Genomic DNA, 17445 nt, shown 5'->3' with positions numbered 1-17445 from the left:
CCAGAGCAGGTGGCGTCGGCAAGGGGCACGTCAGACCAAAGCGGGTCATTGCACGATCTGTGGACTTTACCACCTTACATCAGGCCAGTTGCGCAAGCAAAAGAGCCACCGCAGGCAACCAGGGAAGGAGCTTTTCGTAGCAAGGGCCTCCGAGAAGGTGAGTGGGATGTGTAGTTTTCCTCTCTTGTTTCTCCAGGGCCACCTTTCTTCCCCAAATAGACTTGTCTGAGAGTGGTGGCATCACTAGGGTTGGCATCACGCGGTGTGTTAACTCACAGTGCCACCCTTCCTCCCATGCCATGCAAAATCCTTATAAATGCATTTTTGGATGAATGGGACTTCAGCATCCATGGATTTTGGTCTCCATGGCGGGTCCTGGACCCTAAACCCACAGATAAGCTCACTGTAATAGTAGTACTGTACGGTATATACTCAACTCTAAGTCATGGTAGGTCTTCTGGAGCACTTTGGTTGTGAGTTCCTGCCTGGCAGAAAGGGCTTGGATGGCCTTTGGGGGCCTTTTGTGGGTTTTTGGGGGGCTCTGTGACCATGTTCCAGAAGAGTTTATTCCCGAAGATGCCAAAGCCAGAGATGCAGGTGAAACGTCAGGAATAAACCCTTACAGAACAGGGCCACAGAGACCCCCAAACCCCCAAACAGCTATGGATGCCGGCCGTAAAAGCCTTCGACTTTGCTTTGGGGGTCTCTTCCCATTCTCTGACCCTATGCTTTTAGGGGTCACCGTATAAAAGCAACAAGGCATGCGGGATTCTATTTGTTATTATTTATTAATTTTAACATTAACATAAAAAGTAATATATTGGCAACAGCTTCTGTACTTCTAGTACAGTACAAGGCATACATATTTAAAGATAGAGTACAGCCATATCGATTTCACTAATCTATCTTTGTATCTAGAATTTTGACTAGACCTTGGAACGGTTATATATTGTGGACTACAGCTCCCAAAATCCCCCCAGTCCAAAAAATAGGACCTTTCGCAGGCCAAAAAGCATAATTGCCCAGAGGCTTCTAGGAGCTGTGGTCCCCAAAGGGACTTTCCCAAGCTCTGAATAATATAACAAATAGAATAAAAATAACAGTAAACAATAATAAATAAATAATAATAATACTAATAAATATTATTAGTAATATAAATAAATATGAATAAATAAATAATAATATTAATAACTATGAATAAATAATAATAATAATAATGCTAATAAATATTAATAGATAACATTGGTAATGTAAATAAATATGAATAAATAATAATAATAATAATAATAATAAAGAATATTAATAATATTAATAATTATTAATAAATAAATAATATTAATAAATAAATATAAATAATATAAATAAATAAATTTATAGTAATAAATATTATTATTGTGAATTGTTTATATTTTAGGGGGATTTGATTGTATTTTTAATATGTAAGCTGCCCCGGATGTGTTGCACAGATATATATATATATATATGTATGTATGTGTGTGTGTGTGTGTGTGTGTGAAATAAATATTAATATTTATTTATTGTTAATATTAATAATACTACTAATAAAGGCACATTAATTAATAATATAAACAAATAAATTCTGCAAGAAATATATACTCTCAGTTACATTTTAACTGCCATGGCTCCATGCCATGGAATCCTGGGAACTGTAGTTTTCCCCAAGGACCCTGGAAAACTACAAATCCCAGAATCGCCTAAGGAAAGGGCTGCACTATCCCTGCGGTGCAGCTGCCTCTCTCCCTTTTTTATGTGTTCAATAATTAACCCTGTGTTTATCTTGTCTTTCTGTGGGACTTAAATCATGGCATTGACTCCCCAAAGTCTCATACTCCCTTTTCCTTTTATGCGCATGCGCGGGCGGCCCAGAAGAAGGAGGAGGCGCCCCCTCCCTCGCTTTGAGTGACAGCGGGGCGGGACGTACCATTATCCCTCCAGCGTGAGGGGAGGAGCCCACTTTATCCAATTGTGTCTGAGAGCCTCCCGCTCTCTCTTCTCCTTGGACTTTCCTTCCTTCCCCCCTTTTGGCACAATGGTATGCTCCGAGGTAGGCCACGCCCCCTGAAGGCTCTTTCCGAAGGGAAAAAAAGGAGGAGGAGGAAGAGGAGGCCGCTCCATTCGCTTCTTCTTCCACCGCGGCCTTCCTTCCTTCCTTCTTCGGAGCCCCGAACGGTGAGTGAAGGGAGGAGGAGAAAAGCCTTTCTCTTCGGGCCTTGAAAGGGCGGGCTCCGGGGGGAGCTCTCTGCGGAGGCTCCGGCCTTCCTCGGGGTCAAAGGTCAAGGGGTCAGGGGTCCTTCATGTGACGTCACTCAGGGGTCCTTCTGGTGGAAGGCTTTGCAGCTGAGTCTGGTTTTGGGGGAGAATATAATCATTATAAACAACTACTGTATTGTGTTATTAAGATAGTATTAGTTATTGTAATACAAGAATGTGAAATGTTAAGATAAGGTTATAATATAAGATTATAATGTTACCATTGCTATTGATAATAATTTATTACAAGTATATATATATATATATATATATATATATCAATGAAGCTGCTGTTATGGTGTAATATAATATTATAGTATAATATTATAATACAATTTTGTTATATTACTATTATTTATAACAATTCAGTTTATATATATATATATATATCAGTGGAGATGGTATAATATAATATTGTAATATTATGATTATTAATAATTAATAATATATATATATATCTCAATGGAGTTGCTACTACAGTATATAATAATAATACATTACGTTATTTTATAATATAATATTATAACTATATTACAATATAACATAATATGATAATTATATTATAACATTATAATATTATAATAATTATTTATAATTTATATTAAGTATATGTATGTGTATATATATATATATATCAATGAAGCTGCTATCATAATGTAATAATATAATTATTGTAATAATTTATAGTAATGTATTTTATATATATATATGAAGCATCTATTGCTACGTTCTATATCTCCTGCAAACACGAGAGTATGAGAAACCAAGGGCTGGTTTCAAAAACCCTTTCCTCTCTGGAACAGGCATCTATACCTTAATTATTGTGTTGTTTTCGGAGGGAGGGGACGATGGATGTCATCTTATTCATGTCTTTATTAAAGAAGAACAGAGTCCTCTCAGTCCTTGGCGTTTGTGTGTCCCTTAACCCTACAAACAAGGGAGCCGGTGGGAAGCCTAGTTCCCAGTGGTTTGGGAACGCAGCCTCTCCAACCTTAGGACTTTGGACTATAACCTTCCAGATTTGAGAGGTTCCTGGGGTTGCCGTCCCCCAAAAGTTAACTTTTCCAAGACATAGATAGGCCTTCTGCTTGGACCAGTCTCTCTTTGCGGAGGTTCGGATTCTGAAGATGCCGACTTTCAATCTTCCCAGAGATCATCATCTCAGAGGATGATCGGGGAGAAGAGAGATCTTGTTCCTGGATAAAAACAGGTGGAGATACTAGTTTTGTCACCTGGAGAAGCGCCGTGTGGGTGAACCGGGAGTAAAGAGGGTGCTTTTGTCAGTTACTTTTGGGGTAGGGCTTGTCATAATATATATATATATATATATATATATATATAATGTTAAATGGGTGCTTTTGAAGTAACTACATCTAGCGAGGGGATTGTCAACCTGCTGTTCTTTGTGATGGTTTCCTGGAACAGGGGCTTAGAAAAGTTACTTCTGGATAACTGCCCTCTTATAGTTCCTGCCAAGTCCGTTTCCTGAGCTTTCTAGGCCTTCCGCCAAACTTCTTGTCCATGATTTGGGTTTCGGAGGCGAAAGCTTGCTATCTGATCGGAGCTAATCTCCGAAGCCTGTGTCCCCAGATAAACAGGTGGAGATGCTAAACAGAAGACTTGGGAAGGCACACATCGCAGAAAGGACAAGCCTGGAATCGACAACCGGCTCCCTTAGAAAGTGTGGGTTTCAGGTCCGTCGGGCATCAGTCCAGCGTTGCAATTCCTAGACTGGAACATCTGACGTAAACATGCCAAAACCCAGGACGGTCTTCACTAAAGGAATCTGAGCCCCTTTCGCGAACCAAAGCCTTGGTCCTGCCTACTATTGTGATGGTTTCCTGGAGCAGAGACATCCGTTGCCGTTCTTGGAAAGATCAGGGCCTTTGGAGGTCTTTGTGAACCTGTTTCCAAAGAGCGTACTTTCAGGCCTGGCTCCTTGCCTCCTCCATTTGAACGCCCCCCTTTTATTTGTTTATAAAGCCCTGTAAAGTTGGCACGAGTTTAATAATGATAATAATAATAGTTACTCGTATCCCGCCTCTCCCTGCCTTGGATCGAGGCGGGGAACCAACATACAAGAAACCGTAAAATCAAACATGACTATTGATAGATAAAAGCATAGCAAGACATATTAGGTCCTAGTTCCCCAATCTCCCTCCCACCCTAAAATGCCATTAAAACCAGTTCCCAATATAATGGTTAATAAAATAGATCCAGATGAAAGTCAAAGGGCCCATATGGGTCGGCGCAATACGCCGGCTTCCCGGCGGCGCGGAGGCATAGCGTATGGATGGCGTTTTGGCTCCTTTGGGGCCTGGAAGAGAGGCTTTGCACCAACTATGTTTCTTGGCTGGACAAGTCCTCATTTGTTCCCAGTCAGTGTTTGGCAGCTCCTTTCCTGTTAGATAATGCTGTCGGTTACACAAGCCATATACACAAGCCAGGATCGCAAGCGCTTGGGCTTTACGTTCTCCCTCCTTGAAATCTCGGGATCAGAGAGGTGGGAAAGCGAAGAGATCCCGAGTCGAGGGTGGGTTCCTTTGGGAGGATCGAGGAAGGCTCTCCCCTTTGGTTCTTAGCCATGGCTAGGCAACCTTGGCCTGGATGTGTGGATGCTTGTGGGCCGGCTACATAGGGTCATCCTGCCTCTCTTTCCGAACTTGGCTCAAGGCCCGGAATGTGTTGAACCTTTCCCTGGAACGACAAGTGTGTTTGCGTGGAAAGGAGGAGGAATCTCAGCTATCTGCCTGGCCAGGTGTGGGAGAGTTCAGGAAAAGAATATGGAGCGTGTCCCTTGAAAGCCTAGCAGCCTGTTTTGTGTGTGTGTGGTTGTGTGGTTTCAGTCCTTTCCAAAGTTGCTCTTTGACTAATGGAGACCTCATAGTTGGTCAGGTCTTAGAGCAGTGCTTCTCAACGTTCCTGGTGCCGCGACCCTTTAATGCCGTTCCTCACGTTGTGGTGACCCCCCCCAGCCATAAAATTGTGGTGCCTCGGTTCCTAAGACTGTTGGAAATGTGTGCTTTCCGACGGTCTTAGGCAACCCGCGAAAGGGTCGTTCGGCCCCCAAAGGGACCGCAACGCACAGGTTGCGAACCGCTGTCTTAGAGAGACCTTAGTGAGAGGTTTGGGAATCATAATACAGGCAGAATCGCCCTTATTCCAAAGGCTTGGGCCCAGAAGTGTTTGGGGTTTGGGGATTTTTATGGAGTTTGGAATATTTTCACATACGTAATTGAAGACTGGTTTTATGTTTGCGTGAGCTTTCGCGGATAGAGACCCACTCCTTTGGCTGCACCGCATGGAATTAGGACTTCGGGTACAAAGCATAAGGATAAAGGTGATGACCTGCAACTTTCTGGATCCTGTTTTACATTACCTCCCAGTCTCACGACTGTATAAATGTGCTTTATACCCGAGGCCTTAATACCACTCAGCGGTAGCCAGCAGGCTGTAGTCGTGGTTGGAGAACAGGCTTTGAATTCCAGTTCAGCCGTCTAAATCTACTGGGGAAGTCGCACGCTCTCAGCCTCAGGGGAAGAAGGCAAAGCCAAACATCCTCTGAAGATACCTTGCCAAGGAAACCTCATGGCCTTAGGGTTGGCCTCAGTCAGAAACAACCTGTAGGCACAGAACAACAAGGTATGTGCCTTCAAGTTTGTCCATTTGGGACAATTGCATTGTAATTTCTTAGGCAAGGAACACTCAGAGGTGGTTTTGCCAGCAGCACCTGCTCCTTATTGGTGAGCTCCCCAAACTACAGTTCCCAGGATTCCCCAGGATGGAACCAGGGCAACTAAAGTTGGCCTACTCACAGCTATAAACTGTGCAATGTGTGTTCTGGAGGCTTGCCCATAAAAACAGTTCTGCCTTTTGTTTTTGGGGTTGGCTTTGGGAACGTATTGTCCCAGCACGGACTTTGGAGTTTGTCACATGATCTTGGAGAGATGCATTAGGTAACGCATACGATAGACTCTTGAGCATGTACTCCTATCGTTTCCGCATGGAAACAAAAGAGCTAAGGAAGCTTAGAGGTCTCTGGAGATATATTTGCTGGTTCCATTCCCTCCCGTTTTAACGTTGTTTTCCCTAAGCTCAGCCTCTTTGTCATCCCAAATAGTGGGTTTTGGTAACAACCTTCCAAATCAGATTGAAACTAGATTTAACCCCATTTGCATTTACTGCTTGCTGGCATCACTATCTTCATCATCATCATCATCATCATCATCATCATCATCATCATCATCTTTATTTATCCCCTGCCATTTCCCCCAATTTAGGACTCATCTTACTCCTTTGTAATTCGTCACACTAATTAAATTAAAACCATATGACAAGATGAAGCAAATACAATACACTTGTTCCAACATACCAAAGGTCCACATTCACATGGTAGTAAACTCAATAACAATTTCAAGCGTACAATTAAACTTATTGTCGCCGTGTTGGTAATAAAGGCAAGTAGGAGGAAAGGGTGGCAATGCCAATTCAGTATTACGGTGGTGGAAAACCTGCAATTCAGAACCAATGCAGTGTTGGTTTTCTCCCACGTATCGAATTGTGTTTAAATATCAAGCTCTTTTCATCCTGGATATGAAGAGCCATAGAATTGGAAGGGGCTGAGTCCAAGGCTCATGTGCAATGCAGGAATTTCATGTCACCCTTCAGTCCTCTCTTCACCAGCTTCAACCTTTCCTCATAGGTTTGGTTCTCCATACCTCTGGGCTGCATCAAGAGGAGTGTAGTATCCAGGTCAAGGGATACTCTCTTCTGCTTTGGTCACCTGGAATAATGTCTCCATTTCAAGGAGAAGGTTGGAACGTGTCCAGAGAAGGGCAACCAAGATGGTTGGTGGTCTCACAACCAAGGCTTATGAGGACCGACTGAGGGAGCTGGGCATGGTTAGCTTGGAGAAGAGACGGTAGAGAGGTGACATGATAAGCAGAGGTTGGAAGGACATCTTTCAGGATGTGTGTTCTTATATAGCAAGGGGGTTAGAATAGATGACCCTCGTGGTCCTTTCCAATTCTATGAGACCCACATCTCTCCCCGAAAAGAAGCATTTGCTTTTAATTTTCCTCTTTTTGTGCATCCAGAAGCTTCCAAACGCTTCTCGGAAAACATCTCCGCATCTTATCCGAGAGAGAGAGAGATACAATCAGGCCATCATCGTGTTTGAGATAACCAGCCCACCGCTTTCCGAGGTTGCCTTGACACTTCTCCTTCCTAAAACCACAGTGTGACGGCTGCCAAGGACCATTAGGATGAATTGCACCAAATTACACATCTCTTGGATTGGTCTGTTTTTTGTCCTTTTCGTCTGCAGCTTTTCACTCGCGCCCAGAAAAGCACCCTTAATATTACCTTTTGAGAACACTTTGTGCAAAGGAGCCGATGGGGAGCGGATTTGCTCAAACAAACTCTATCCACTCCCCGTTTTTCCTCTCTAGTCACCTCAGGTAAACTCCATTCCTATTCTCCCCGCCCGGCCCTTCCTTGTTTATTTGCCTCTTTCAGCAAGGGTTGAAGAGTCCAACTCTTACATAAAGTGCTTGACAGGCCCAGGAGGTAACCTGAACCTGCATCTGCAAATTAATCTGCCAACAAAAGGGTGGGTTCCTTCGGCGCTTCGTTGACAGATGCCCGTTTCCAAAGACCAACCTTGGTGGAGACGTTGGTTTCGAGTGTAGGATCTCATGGCCCTCTCTGGGCCTGCTTCCATCTTCCTTCACTTACCTTGATCTTGTTCCCTTCAGAGGAAAGAAGAGGAAAGGTTCCTATGCCGTCTTGAGCTCAGTGGAAGAGATTGAGAGAGAGACATACATAGGGGCAGCAAATCAATCAACCTGTGAGTGTATTCGGTAACCTCTTCCAGTTATATATCTCCTTTTGTCGTTGTTGTTAAGTGCTTTCGGCCTGCGGCAACCCTTTCGTCGGACTTTCTTGCGTGTGTGTATATGTTCCTCTGCCTACAGGTTTCCTCTTCTTTTATGGCGGCTCCGTGAGCTTTGTTGGGTTTTCTTAGGCAAGGAGTAACCAGGGCTCATCCTTACGTCGAGAGTATCTTATAGCACCTTTGAAACTCACTGGAAGACAGAAGTTGGCAGCAGGAGCTTTGGTAGACTTATGTCTCCTTCCAAATGCATCTGTGGAAGTAGAATGAGGTCTAGGAAAGCTCTTGCTGCCAACTCCTTTCTTTCAGTGAGTTTCAAAGGTGCTACATGATCTCTCTACATACCTTTAAGCATTACATTACATTAAATACATGCATCTGAGGAAGTAGACTGAAGCCTAGGAAAGCTCATGCTTCTAACGTCTTTCAGTGCGCCTCAAAGGTGCTACACCATCTCTGTACATACCTTTGAGCATTACATTACATTACATAAATGCATCTGAGGAAGTAGACTGAAGCCTAGGAAAGCTCTTGCTGCCAACTTCTTTCAGTGAGTCTCAGAGGTGCACCAAGAGCTGTCTACATGTATTTGGGCATTATATTACATTACATAAATGCATCTAAGGAAATAGAGTAAAGTCTAGGAAAGCACATGCCAACTTCTTTCTTTCAAAGGTGCTACAAGACCGCTTTGCATACTGATTCTATAGATGAACACGGCTATATCTTTGAATTGTATCAGGGCTGGTCCTGCTTGGCTTCAGTGGTGTCTAGTGCCTTTAGGGTCTTTTAGGCATGCCTTCTATCTTAGCAAGCCTCGTTTGTCTTTTCTAATTAGTCTTACCTTCTCATGTTACATCCTAAGTATGAAAGTCTCCGCTTCTAGGGAGAGTTTAGGTTTGGCATGGTTTAAGACCCATTCATTTGTTGCTTGGGCAGTTTGTGGTATCCTAATAATAATAACAACAACAACATATCAAATGAATCAATGTTCTGCCTGTCATGATGGACATGGTGGAATAAATCTCTGGGAGGGAAAGAAAGAGAATTGTGTAACGCTTCCGTTGTGTCATAGTCATGCGCTGGTGGAGTTTCTCAATCGGGACTTGGGCGTGAGCCTGTGCGGCTGGCATGGTTTTGACTGGTCCTGCCAACTGACTCCTCCATTACTGCTTTGACAACTTTGCCCTGGTATTGCTGGGGCGGTTTATATTCTGTAAGTGCTGCCATTCATCCTCACCAGCCCTGGGAATCTGAAAATGAAGGCACCCGGGTTGATCCCTCTGAACAAACCAGTTCTGGCAGCTTGCCTCTCCATTAGGCGATGGCAGGTCTTTTGTATAACTAATGGCTCTTAATTTGGCCATTTGCGTGGCACCGAGCCACTCCCCAAATACTTTGCATTACAACAGAGTAATTGTACAGAGGAAACAGGATCGCCTTGCAGGTTGGTAGTACGCTCATCCCTCCGTATTTGCGACTTTGATATCTGCATCTTTGATTATTTACGCATTTGATTAATATGTTCTCTCTAGGAATATCTAGGTCCTCCGGCGCAACTCTGTGGTCAGCTTTAACTAAAAGTTGCACTGAAAGAGCCAGAGATCCCTTGAGAGAATACTCTACTAGGCCTTTGTAGCTTTTCCAGTGCAACTCTATGGTGAACTTAAACTAAAACTTCAATCTTTATTGAAGAGGTGAGACAGAAATAAATTATTATTATTATTACTATAAATATTAATAGTAATATTATAAAAAGAATAGAACTACCTAAGTGTTCTCTCTAGGATCCTCTAGGTTCTTTGGCGCAACTTTATGGTGAGGGTTGCGCCGGAGGACCTAGAGATTCCTAGAGAGGACATATTAATCAAAACTGCACAATCCAAACCACAAATGTTTGTGGAGAGCAAATTGTACAATTAAAACACTGGAAGATGTACAAGCTTTACATTCTGTGGCACGTTTTATACTATTATAGCTTTATTTGGCGTTTCTGTAATCTTTCGTTTTACGTTGGTGACGACCTATGGTTATCGGCAATTAAAATTCGGACGCAAAAGGAAAAGTCGGAAAGCGATTAAGTAAGCGACCGGATTGAATGCGTCAATTGAGAAGTGTTTTAAAAGGCAGCTAAAATGTCAGGAAGCTTTGCTTGTTGCAGATTCTGTTACTTTTAAACCTTGTTATATTCTGCCTGTCCTGAAAAGGAGCCAGTTATCGGTAACTACTTTACTTCCAATGATCTGAGTGGAATTAGGACCACCGTCATTCTGGGCAGTTGGCCATGCTGTCTGGGGATGATGGAGGCTGCAGTCCCACTATTGAAGGGTCTAGCATCAGATAAGTTGTGTTACATGAGGGTTAGTGTGGTGTCTGGCCAGTTTCTTTCCTAGAAAACCCATCTGAGTTTTACATACATATATATACTCTATCTATCCGTCTATCCATCTATCTATCTGTCTGTACGTCCATCCATCCATCCATCCATCCCTCCCTCCCTCCCTCCCATCTATCTATCTATCCGTCTATCCATTTATCTACTCCTCTGTCTATCCATCTGTCTATCGATCCCTGTGTCTATAGCTAGCCATCCATCCATCCATCCATCCATCCCATCTATCTATCCATCTGTCTATCTATCCATTTATCTACTCATCTGTCTATCCATCCGTCTATCCCTCTATCTATCCACCCATCTGTCCGTCCGTCTATCCACCCATCTGTCCATCCATCCATCCCTCCATCCCATCTATCTATCCATCCGTCTATCTATCCATTTATCTACTCATCTGTCTATCTATCCATCTATCTATCCCTCTATCCATCCGTCTGTCTGTCCACCCATCTATCCATCCATCCATCCATCCACCCACACACACACATATACAATATAAATATTAATTTAAAGACTCCCAAAAACCCATTAACTAGATGGATGTGTCCACACTGTGTGGCCATCACACTGTGTGGTTTTATACCATTTGTTATGGCTCTTCTTGGGAGATGTAGTCTGGGAAGGGACTTAAAGCCTGCATCTTCACTGCAGAAATAGTGCCGTTTGAGACCGCTTTAGCTGCTATGGCTCAGTCAGTGGTGCACAATTCTGGGATTTGTCGTTTTGTGAGCTCTTTAGCCTTCTCTGTCAGAGAGCTCCGGGGCCATAACAAAGTACAAATCCCAGGAATCTGTAGCATGGAGCCATGGCAGTTAAAGTGGTCTCAAGCTGGATTATTCCTGGAGTCTAAAAGAACTCACAAAAGGACAAATGCAGGCACTTTGGACGCCGGAGTCATGATGGTTAAACTGGTATGAAAATGGTAGAAGCGCATATACTTCTCATACGACCGAATGATCTTCCAGCCTCTGTTTAGCTGCTGACTCACTGGGAGCATTTCATTTTGGAAGTTCATTTAGCACCAAATTAATTAAATTTAATGAGCACTGGGCTTATTCTGGTGCGCCGACTGCATTAAAGCCTCTTTTATGGGGCGGACGTGAGGCACTTGCCATGTGTGGGAAGGGTGGTTAGTTGCTGAGGTGTGACCTGGCATTAAAGATACTGCCCTAAATCCAGCTTTTCTTTCCAGCTAGAGTGGATCTGATGGATTTATAGGAAGTCACATAAAACCATAGAGTTGGAAGCGGTCCCATTCAACTCCCTTTGCCATGCAGGAATGCCCTGATTTCTATGCCTTCAAGCCATCCCTGGCCTATGCTGACCTGAAGGCACTCTTGTCATGAGGTTTCCCTTGGTAAAAAATGCTTCAGAGGGTGTTTGCATTGCTTTGCCCTGTGGCTGAGAGAGTGTGACCTGAGCAAGCTCACCTGGAGTTTTCAAGGATGCCCAGGAATCCTGACCTGGTCTCCTTGGGTCCTTGTCCAACATTTGAAGCACGACAACACCATGCTGTGTCCCGTTGTTGTTGTTAAGTGTGGCTCCAAGTCATTTTAAGGTAGCCTACAGAGAACCTATCGCTGAGTTTTCTTGGCAAGTCTCCTCATTGTCATTGCCATCCTCCGAGGCTGTGAGTATGCGACTTGCCCAAGGTGGGTTTTTATGTTCAAGTGGGGACTCGAACCCTGATCTCCAGAGTCCTAGTTCGACACTCCAACCACTACGCCACACTTGCCTTTTCTTGGGGATGTCCACTGGAAGAACATGAAGTTGGAGGTACCCAGCACCTCCTGATCCCAATGCCATCCTCCGAGCCAAGGCTGGGATTTGTCCCAGTTCAACCAGTCCAGTTGTGGGTCCCTTTGTTCCATTGGAAGCCATTGGAAATGGGAAGCGCTCTTTCCTGAGCAATGTTCAGGGGGGAAATGGTTGTTTTGGACCATAGCTCTTCCAGCCATCATGTCTAGGAGTTACGGTCCAAAAGAAATGTAACTTTTCTTGGCTCATGGAGAGGGCGGCATAGGAGGGCTGTATTTTGTTCCCCAATGGTTGCCCATTGAGGTCTGTAGGGGTCTGGGACATGGTGGAGATGGGACGAAACCCAAGCGTCGATTGAAGCCTTCTGGGAGTTGTAGTACAGGAGGTTCTGGCCTCGTCCCTTCATTTGCCTATGGCCCTTTGGTTTCCCAGGTGTGGCCGAGCATCTCCAGGAGTCAAGCTCCTCAAAGTGGGTGGCAGCGGAAATAGGTGGTTCCTTGCATCACTTGCAAAGGAAAATGCAAGAGGTGCCTGTAGATCATACTGTAATGGGGCCTTGAATCTCTTATGGATGCAAATGCATACTGCAGGGACTGTCCCACTGGATGCTCTTTGCCAAAGGCGAATCGGCCCCAGTCACCTTGCCCAAAGGTTGCACAAGGGACCTGCTTGTGCAACGTGGCTTTGACACACGTGGAGCTGCTGCGTCAGGAGGCCTTCCAGAGGCCCTTTAAGATGTCTCTCTTCCTCCCGGCTTTTGGCTTTCTATGGCTGTGTCTACACTGCAAAGTTGGTGCAGTTTGGCACCGCTTTTAACTGCCATGGCTCAATGCTGGGGTTTGTCACTTGGTGAAATATTCTCTATCGGAGGGCTCTGCAGCCACAACAAACTGAAGGAATGACTGAACAAATGAACTACAAATCCCAGGATTTCTTTGCATGGAGACATGGCAGTTAAAGCGGCATCGACCTGCATTAATGCTGCAGTGTGGTAGCACTTTTGCCATCTTCCTCCTCCTCCTCCTCTTCTCCTGAGTTTACTAGCTTGCCTTTTGAGACGTGGGAAGGCGCAGTGACATCTGGTTGATGGAGGTGCTGCCTCCGTGCCGGGTTTTAGTCTAAATTTTAAGATAGAGTGCCTTGGAGATATCCTTTAAAGCTAACTAAAACCTGGAATGGACTCACTGCCCCACTGGCAAAGATCTGTTAAAGTTCAGACCCAAATACAGAGTGAACTCAATCCTCTCTTTGCAGCACATGGACTGCAATGCCTTACTCCCATCATCCTAGCCGCCATTTCCACTGGTGAGAGACGATGGATGTTACGTCCAACATCATCTTGAGGGCCAGGTGTTCCCCAGCCCTCTTTTTAAAGCAAACCAGAACAGGTTTGGGTGGGAATTAATAAACCCGAGGTGGTTATTGATCCTTTTAAGTACTTGAAGCACGCAAGGATATATCAAACCCAAACAAATCAGGTGTAGCCTACAGTCCAAAATGGGCAGTTGAGGCATGCGACGTTGGCTTCGCCTCGAAATAAAGGTCAAGGCAGGTGGCAGTGAAACCAAACAGACCCAGAAGCTAACCACGAACGTGACACTAAGAATAAAACCACACAAAATAGCATTCCTGTGCGATTGTACTCTTGGTTTAAGGTTGTTTGAGGAAGGCAGAACATTGCCTGTTCTGTCTTTCGTAAGGAATGGTGCGAAGGGCCACAAAAAGGGTGTGTTTTGTGTGTAAGGGAGGGCTTGGTAACAGGGAGGACTGATAATCCCAGTGAAACATCTGAGCCGGCAAACACACACTTGCAAGGCTGTTGTTGTGTGCCTTCAAGTCATTTCTGACTTATGGCGACCCTAAGGCCCAACCTATCATCGGGTTTTCTTGGCAAGGTTTGTTCAGAGGAGGTTTGCCATTGCCTTCCCCTGAGGCTGAGAGTGTGTGACTTGCCCATATGTACCCAGTGGGTTTCACGGCTGAGCGAAGAATCGAACCCTGATCTCCAGAGTCATAGTCCAACACTCCAACCGCTATGCCTTGCTAGCTCTCAACTTTGTAAGTACAAGGTAGTGTCCCTTTATCTGAAACGCTTGGGAACCAGAAGGGTTTTGGAGGGGGGGGGGTTTCAGATTTTGGGCTAAAAGAAGTTGCGCACAAAACAAAGTTTGTGAACTTTGAACCATCGGAAAGCAAAGGCGTCACTGTCCCGGCCAGCCAAGTTTTGGGATATGGGATATGGGATACTCGGCCTGTGTACCTCATCCACAAACTTGCTTGTTCATAGTCCTGGGTGTTTTCATATACAGGATTTGGTTTCCTTTTGGGTGAGCCAATACGCTGCCTGTCTACAGTTAATCCTTCGTTGAATGATGCATGTTCTTTGGGGAGGAGAAAACCCATTCTTGTGCTCTTTCACACACAATGGTTGCATAAACAAAGAGGCGTAGGGATTGCCTTTCTTTGTCCATCCATTTGTTGAATCAGCATTGGGTTGCGGAAATGCTGTGGGTGGATGTGGGAGGCATTGTATAACCTTTGGAGCTTTTTAAACAGAGGCTGGGTGGCCATCTCTTGGGGGTGCTTTGACTGTGAGTTCCTGCATGGCAGAAAAGGGTCCAATTGGATGACCCCGGAGGTCTCTTCCAACCCCAGTCGTACTTCCAAAAGGAAGGAGGTGAAGAGCTTTCCAGTCTCTGCAGTGGAAACTGAGCAGGCCCTGCTTGCGGCCTCTCTCTAGTTGCGCCTGTGTTTTGTCCCAAGGGAGGCATGTGCGGAGGCGCCAGCATCTGTGGATTCTCCTTCCAGAACCAGTGTTTTTGGAGAGAGAGGGCTGCAGCTGTACGATAAAAGAGTGCGTCCTTTGCGCATCGTCCAGAAAGTTAATCACTGCTTTGTTTTTGTGGTGACGCTAAAAGGTCAGTGCAAGACTTGCGGTTTGTGTGGATGTGAAGTGAGGTTGGCGGCGGCTGTGGGGCAAAATGGAGTGTCTAGATCGAGGGAAGCAATAGTCCCACTCCGTTTTGCGTTGGTCCGGCCTCACCTGGAATAATATTGTGTCCGGTTCTAGGCACCGCAAGGCAAGAAAGATGTGGACAAGCTGGAATGTGTCCAGAGGAGAGGGACCAAAATGGAGAAAGGTCTGGAAAGACTTAGGGAGCTAGAGATGCTCAGCCTGGAGAAGAGATGGTTAAGGGGTGACATGAGAGCCACACTTAAACATTTGAAGGGGTGCCACATTGAGGATGGAGCAAGCTTGTTTCTTGCTGCTCCAGAGGCTAATATATGGAGATGGAGTGATCTTGTTTTCTGCTGCTCCAGAGAATAGGACATGGAGCAATGGATTCAAAGTACAGGGAAAGAAATTCCTGCTCAACATTAGGAGGAACATCCTGACAGTAAGGGCTGTTGGATAGTGGAATATTTTGCTGCCTTGGAGGGTGGTAGAGCCTCCTTTGGAGGCTTTCAAATGGAGGCCAGATGCCCATCTATCCCAGGGGGAACTTGGCTTGTGTCTTCTTGCATGGCAAAATCGGGTTGGGCTGGATGACCTCTGGGGGATCTCTTCCAGCTCTACGATTCTAGCATTGTAGACACTTGAAACTTCAGTTGAGTTACTTAGAAATGCAGTTTCTTTTGCATTCTGGTAAGTTGATAAAGAACACTAAGGCAACTAATGAACCGATCCTCCTTGACTGCGTAGAGTAGTGCTTTTGCCCAACCATCTCACCTATCCCGGGTTGTTCTTGTGTGGCTTGGCAACTGTGATGTTTCCGTCCAGGCTTTTGTGTGTGAACGCATGTTGAAATGAATGTCTGGCTCCAGGTTTTCTCGCCCACCCAGTCTGCTGATTCATTCCGACATTTGCTCTGACTCTGGCTGGGTCCTCCTTGCTAATAAAATGTGCACATTTGCCTTCCTCTTCCGGTGCCATTGCTACACAGGCTTGAAAGCCTTTGGAGAAAGAGTGCAGTAGTAGATCTCAGGGGGGTGGTCTGGCCTTTGGACCTGGCAGGGGTTTCATTTAAGCTAGTGACCCTCATACACAACTAGGTCATGTCTTGCAGACATCCCTGTCGCTGTACAGTTTGCGTCTGATGGTCCATTGTTGTTGTTCCTTCTTTGTTTAAAGCAGTGGCTCCCAAACTTTGGCCCTCTGGGCGTTTTGGACTTCCGCTCCCCATATTGCTGAAGTCCGAAACCTCATTGTGCAAAGCTCATCCCTCCCAAGCAAACAACCTGAACCAAATGCCCCATTTCCAAAATTCCTAGAGTTCCCAACAGATGAAGCTGCTCATCCCGCCTTGAAGAGTTGGGTCCTACAATTCCTCCGTCGGTCAAGATCGATGGCCACAACTTGACCCTCTTTCTTTTCTCTCTCTTTGCAGTCTTTCTGCCACCATGGGGACAGCATCGTCCAAGGAAGACGCCGCTTCTGCAAAGACCCCCGAGGCGTCGGTCCCCTTCAGCATCACAGATGTCTTCCTGTTCTCCGTCATCATCGGCCTCTTGACATACTGGTTTTTCTTCCGCAAGAAGAAGGAAGAAGTCCCAGATTTCACCAAGATCCAGCCGCCAAACACGTAAGGGGTGGAGGGAGGACAAGTTGTTTGTGCATGTCTGGGTGTGTGTGTTTAGACACCTTGGTCCCGACGCATTGTGTTTTCCCACAGTGAGTCCTGGACATTTTGTTCTTCCTGATCGGGACGGAAGTTGTTCCCTGGTGTCCGATGAGGACTGTGCTTATTTCTTTTTTATCCAGGAGACACAGAATTCCCATGTAATTTAATTTCCATTCAGAGAACATTAAGTATCACAGTATGTCTTAAATTTGCAGATGACACAAAACTAGAGGGAGCAGCAAATAACCCAGGAAGACAAGACGGGGACAGGATTTGAAATGGCCTGCAAATCCCAACATTCAGTAGGATGCAGCCATAACAGTTAAAGTGGCATAAAAGTGCTATACAGTACTTGTGGAGTGTGAAAGGGCCCCAGGAGGAAGAGCATTCCTCCCCACGGTGCCCCTCACTTCCAACAGTCACCAACCTCACTTCGTATCTGCATGCACAACAGGTCTTACAATGACCTTTCAGCATGGCCACATGCAAAGGACACACTCGCATCG

The 17445-nt window shown here is 45.1% G+C and overlaps 1 protein-coding gene across 1 annotated transcript in view; it reads left to right on the top strand.

Moving 5' to 3' along the window:
• Window positions 1-17445, top strand: part of LOC121916957 (NADPH--cytochrome P450 reductase) — a 34539-nt gene continuing 17094 nt past the window's right edge. Inside the window, 2 exon segments of the mRNA XM_042442545.1 lie at window positions 1-157; window positions 16706-16900. Coding sequence (XP_042298479.1) covers window positions 16719-16900 — 182 coding nt within the window. The 5' untranslated portion in view covers window positions 1-157; window positions 16706-16718.

Source organism: Sceloporus undulatus, chromosome 11 (assembly GCF_019175285.1).
Source record: "Sceloporus undulatus isolate JIND9_A2432 ecotype Alabama chromosome 11, SceUnd_v1.1, whole genome shotgun sequence".
Taxonomy (NCBI): Eukaryota; Metazoa; Chordata; class Lepidosauria; order Squamata; family Phrynosomatidae; genus Sceloporus; species Sceloporus undulatus.
The sequence above is the reverse complement of the archived record's forward strand: the minus strand, read 5'-3'. Positions and strand labels throughout refer to the sequence as shown.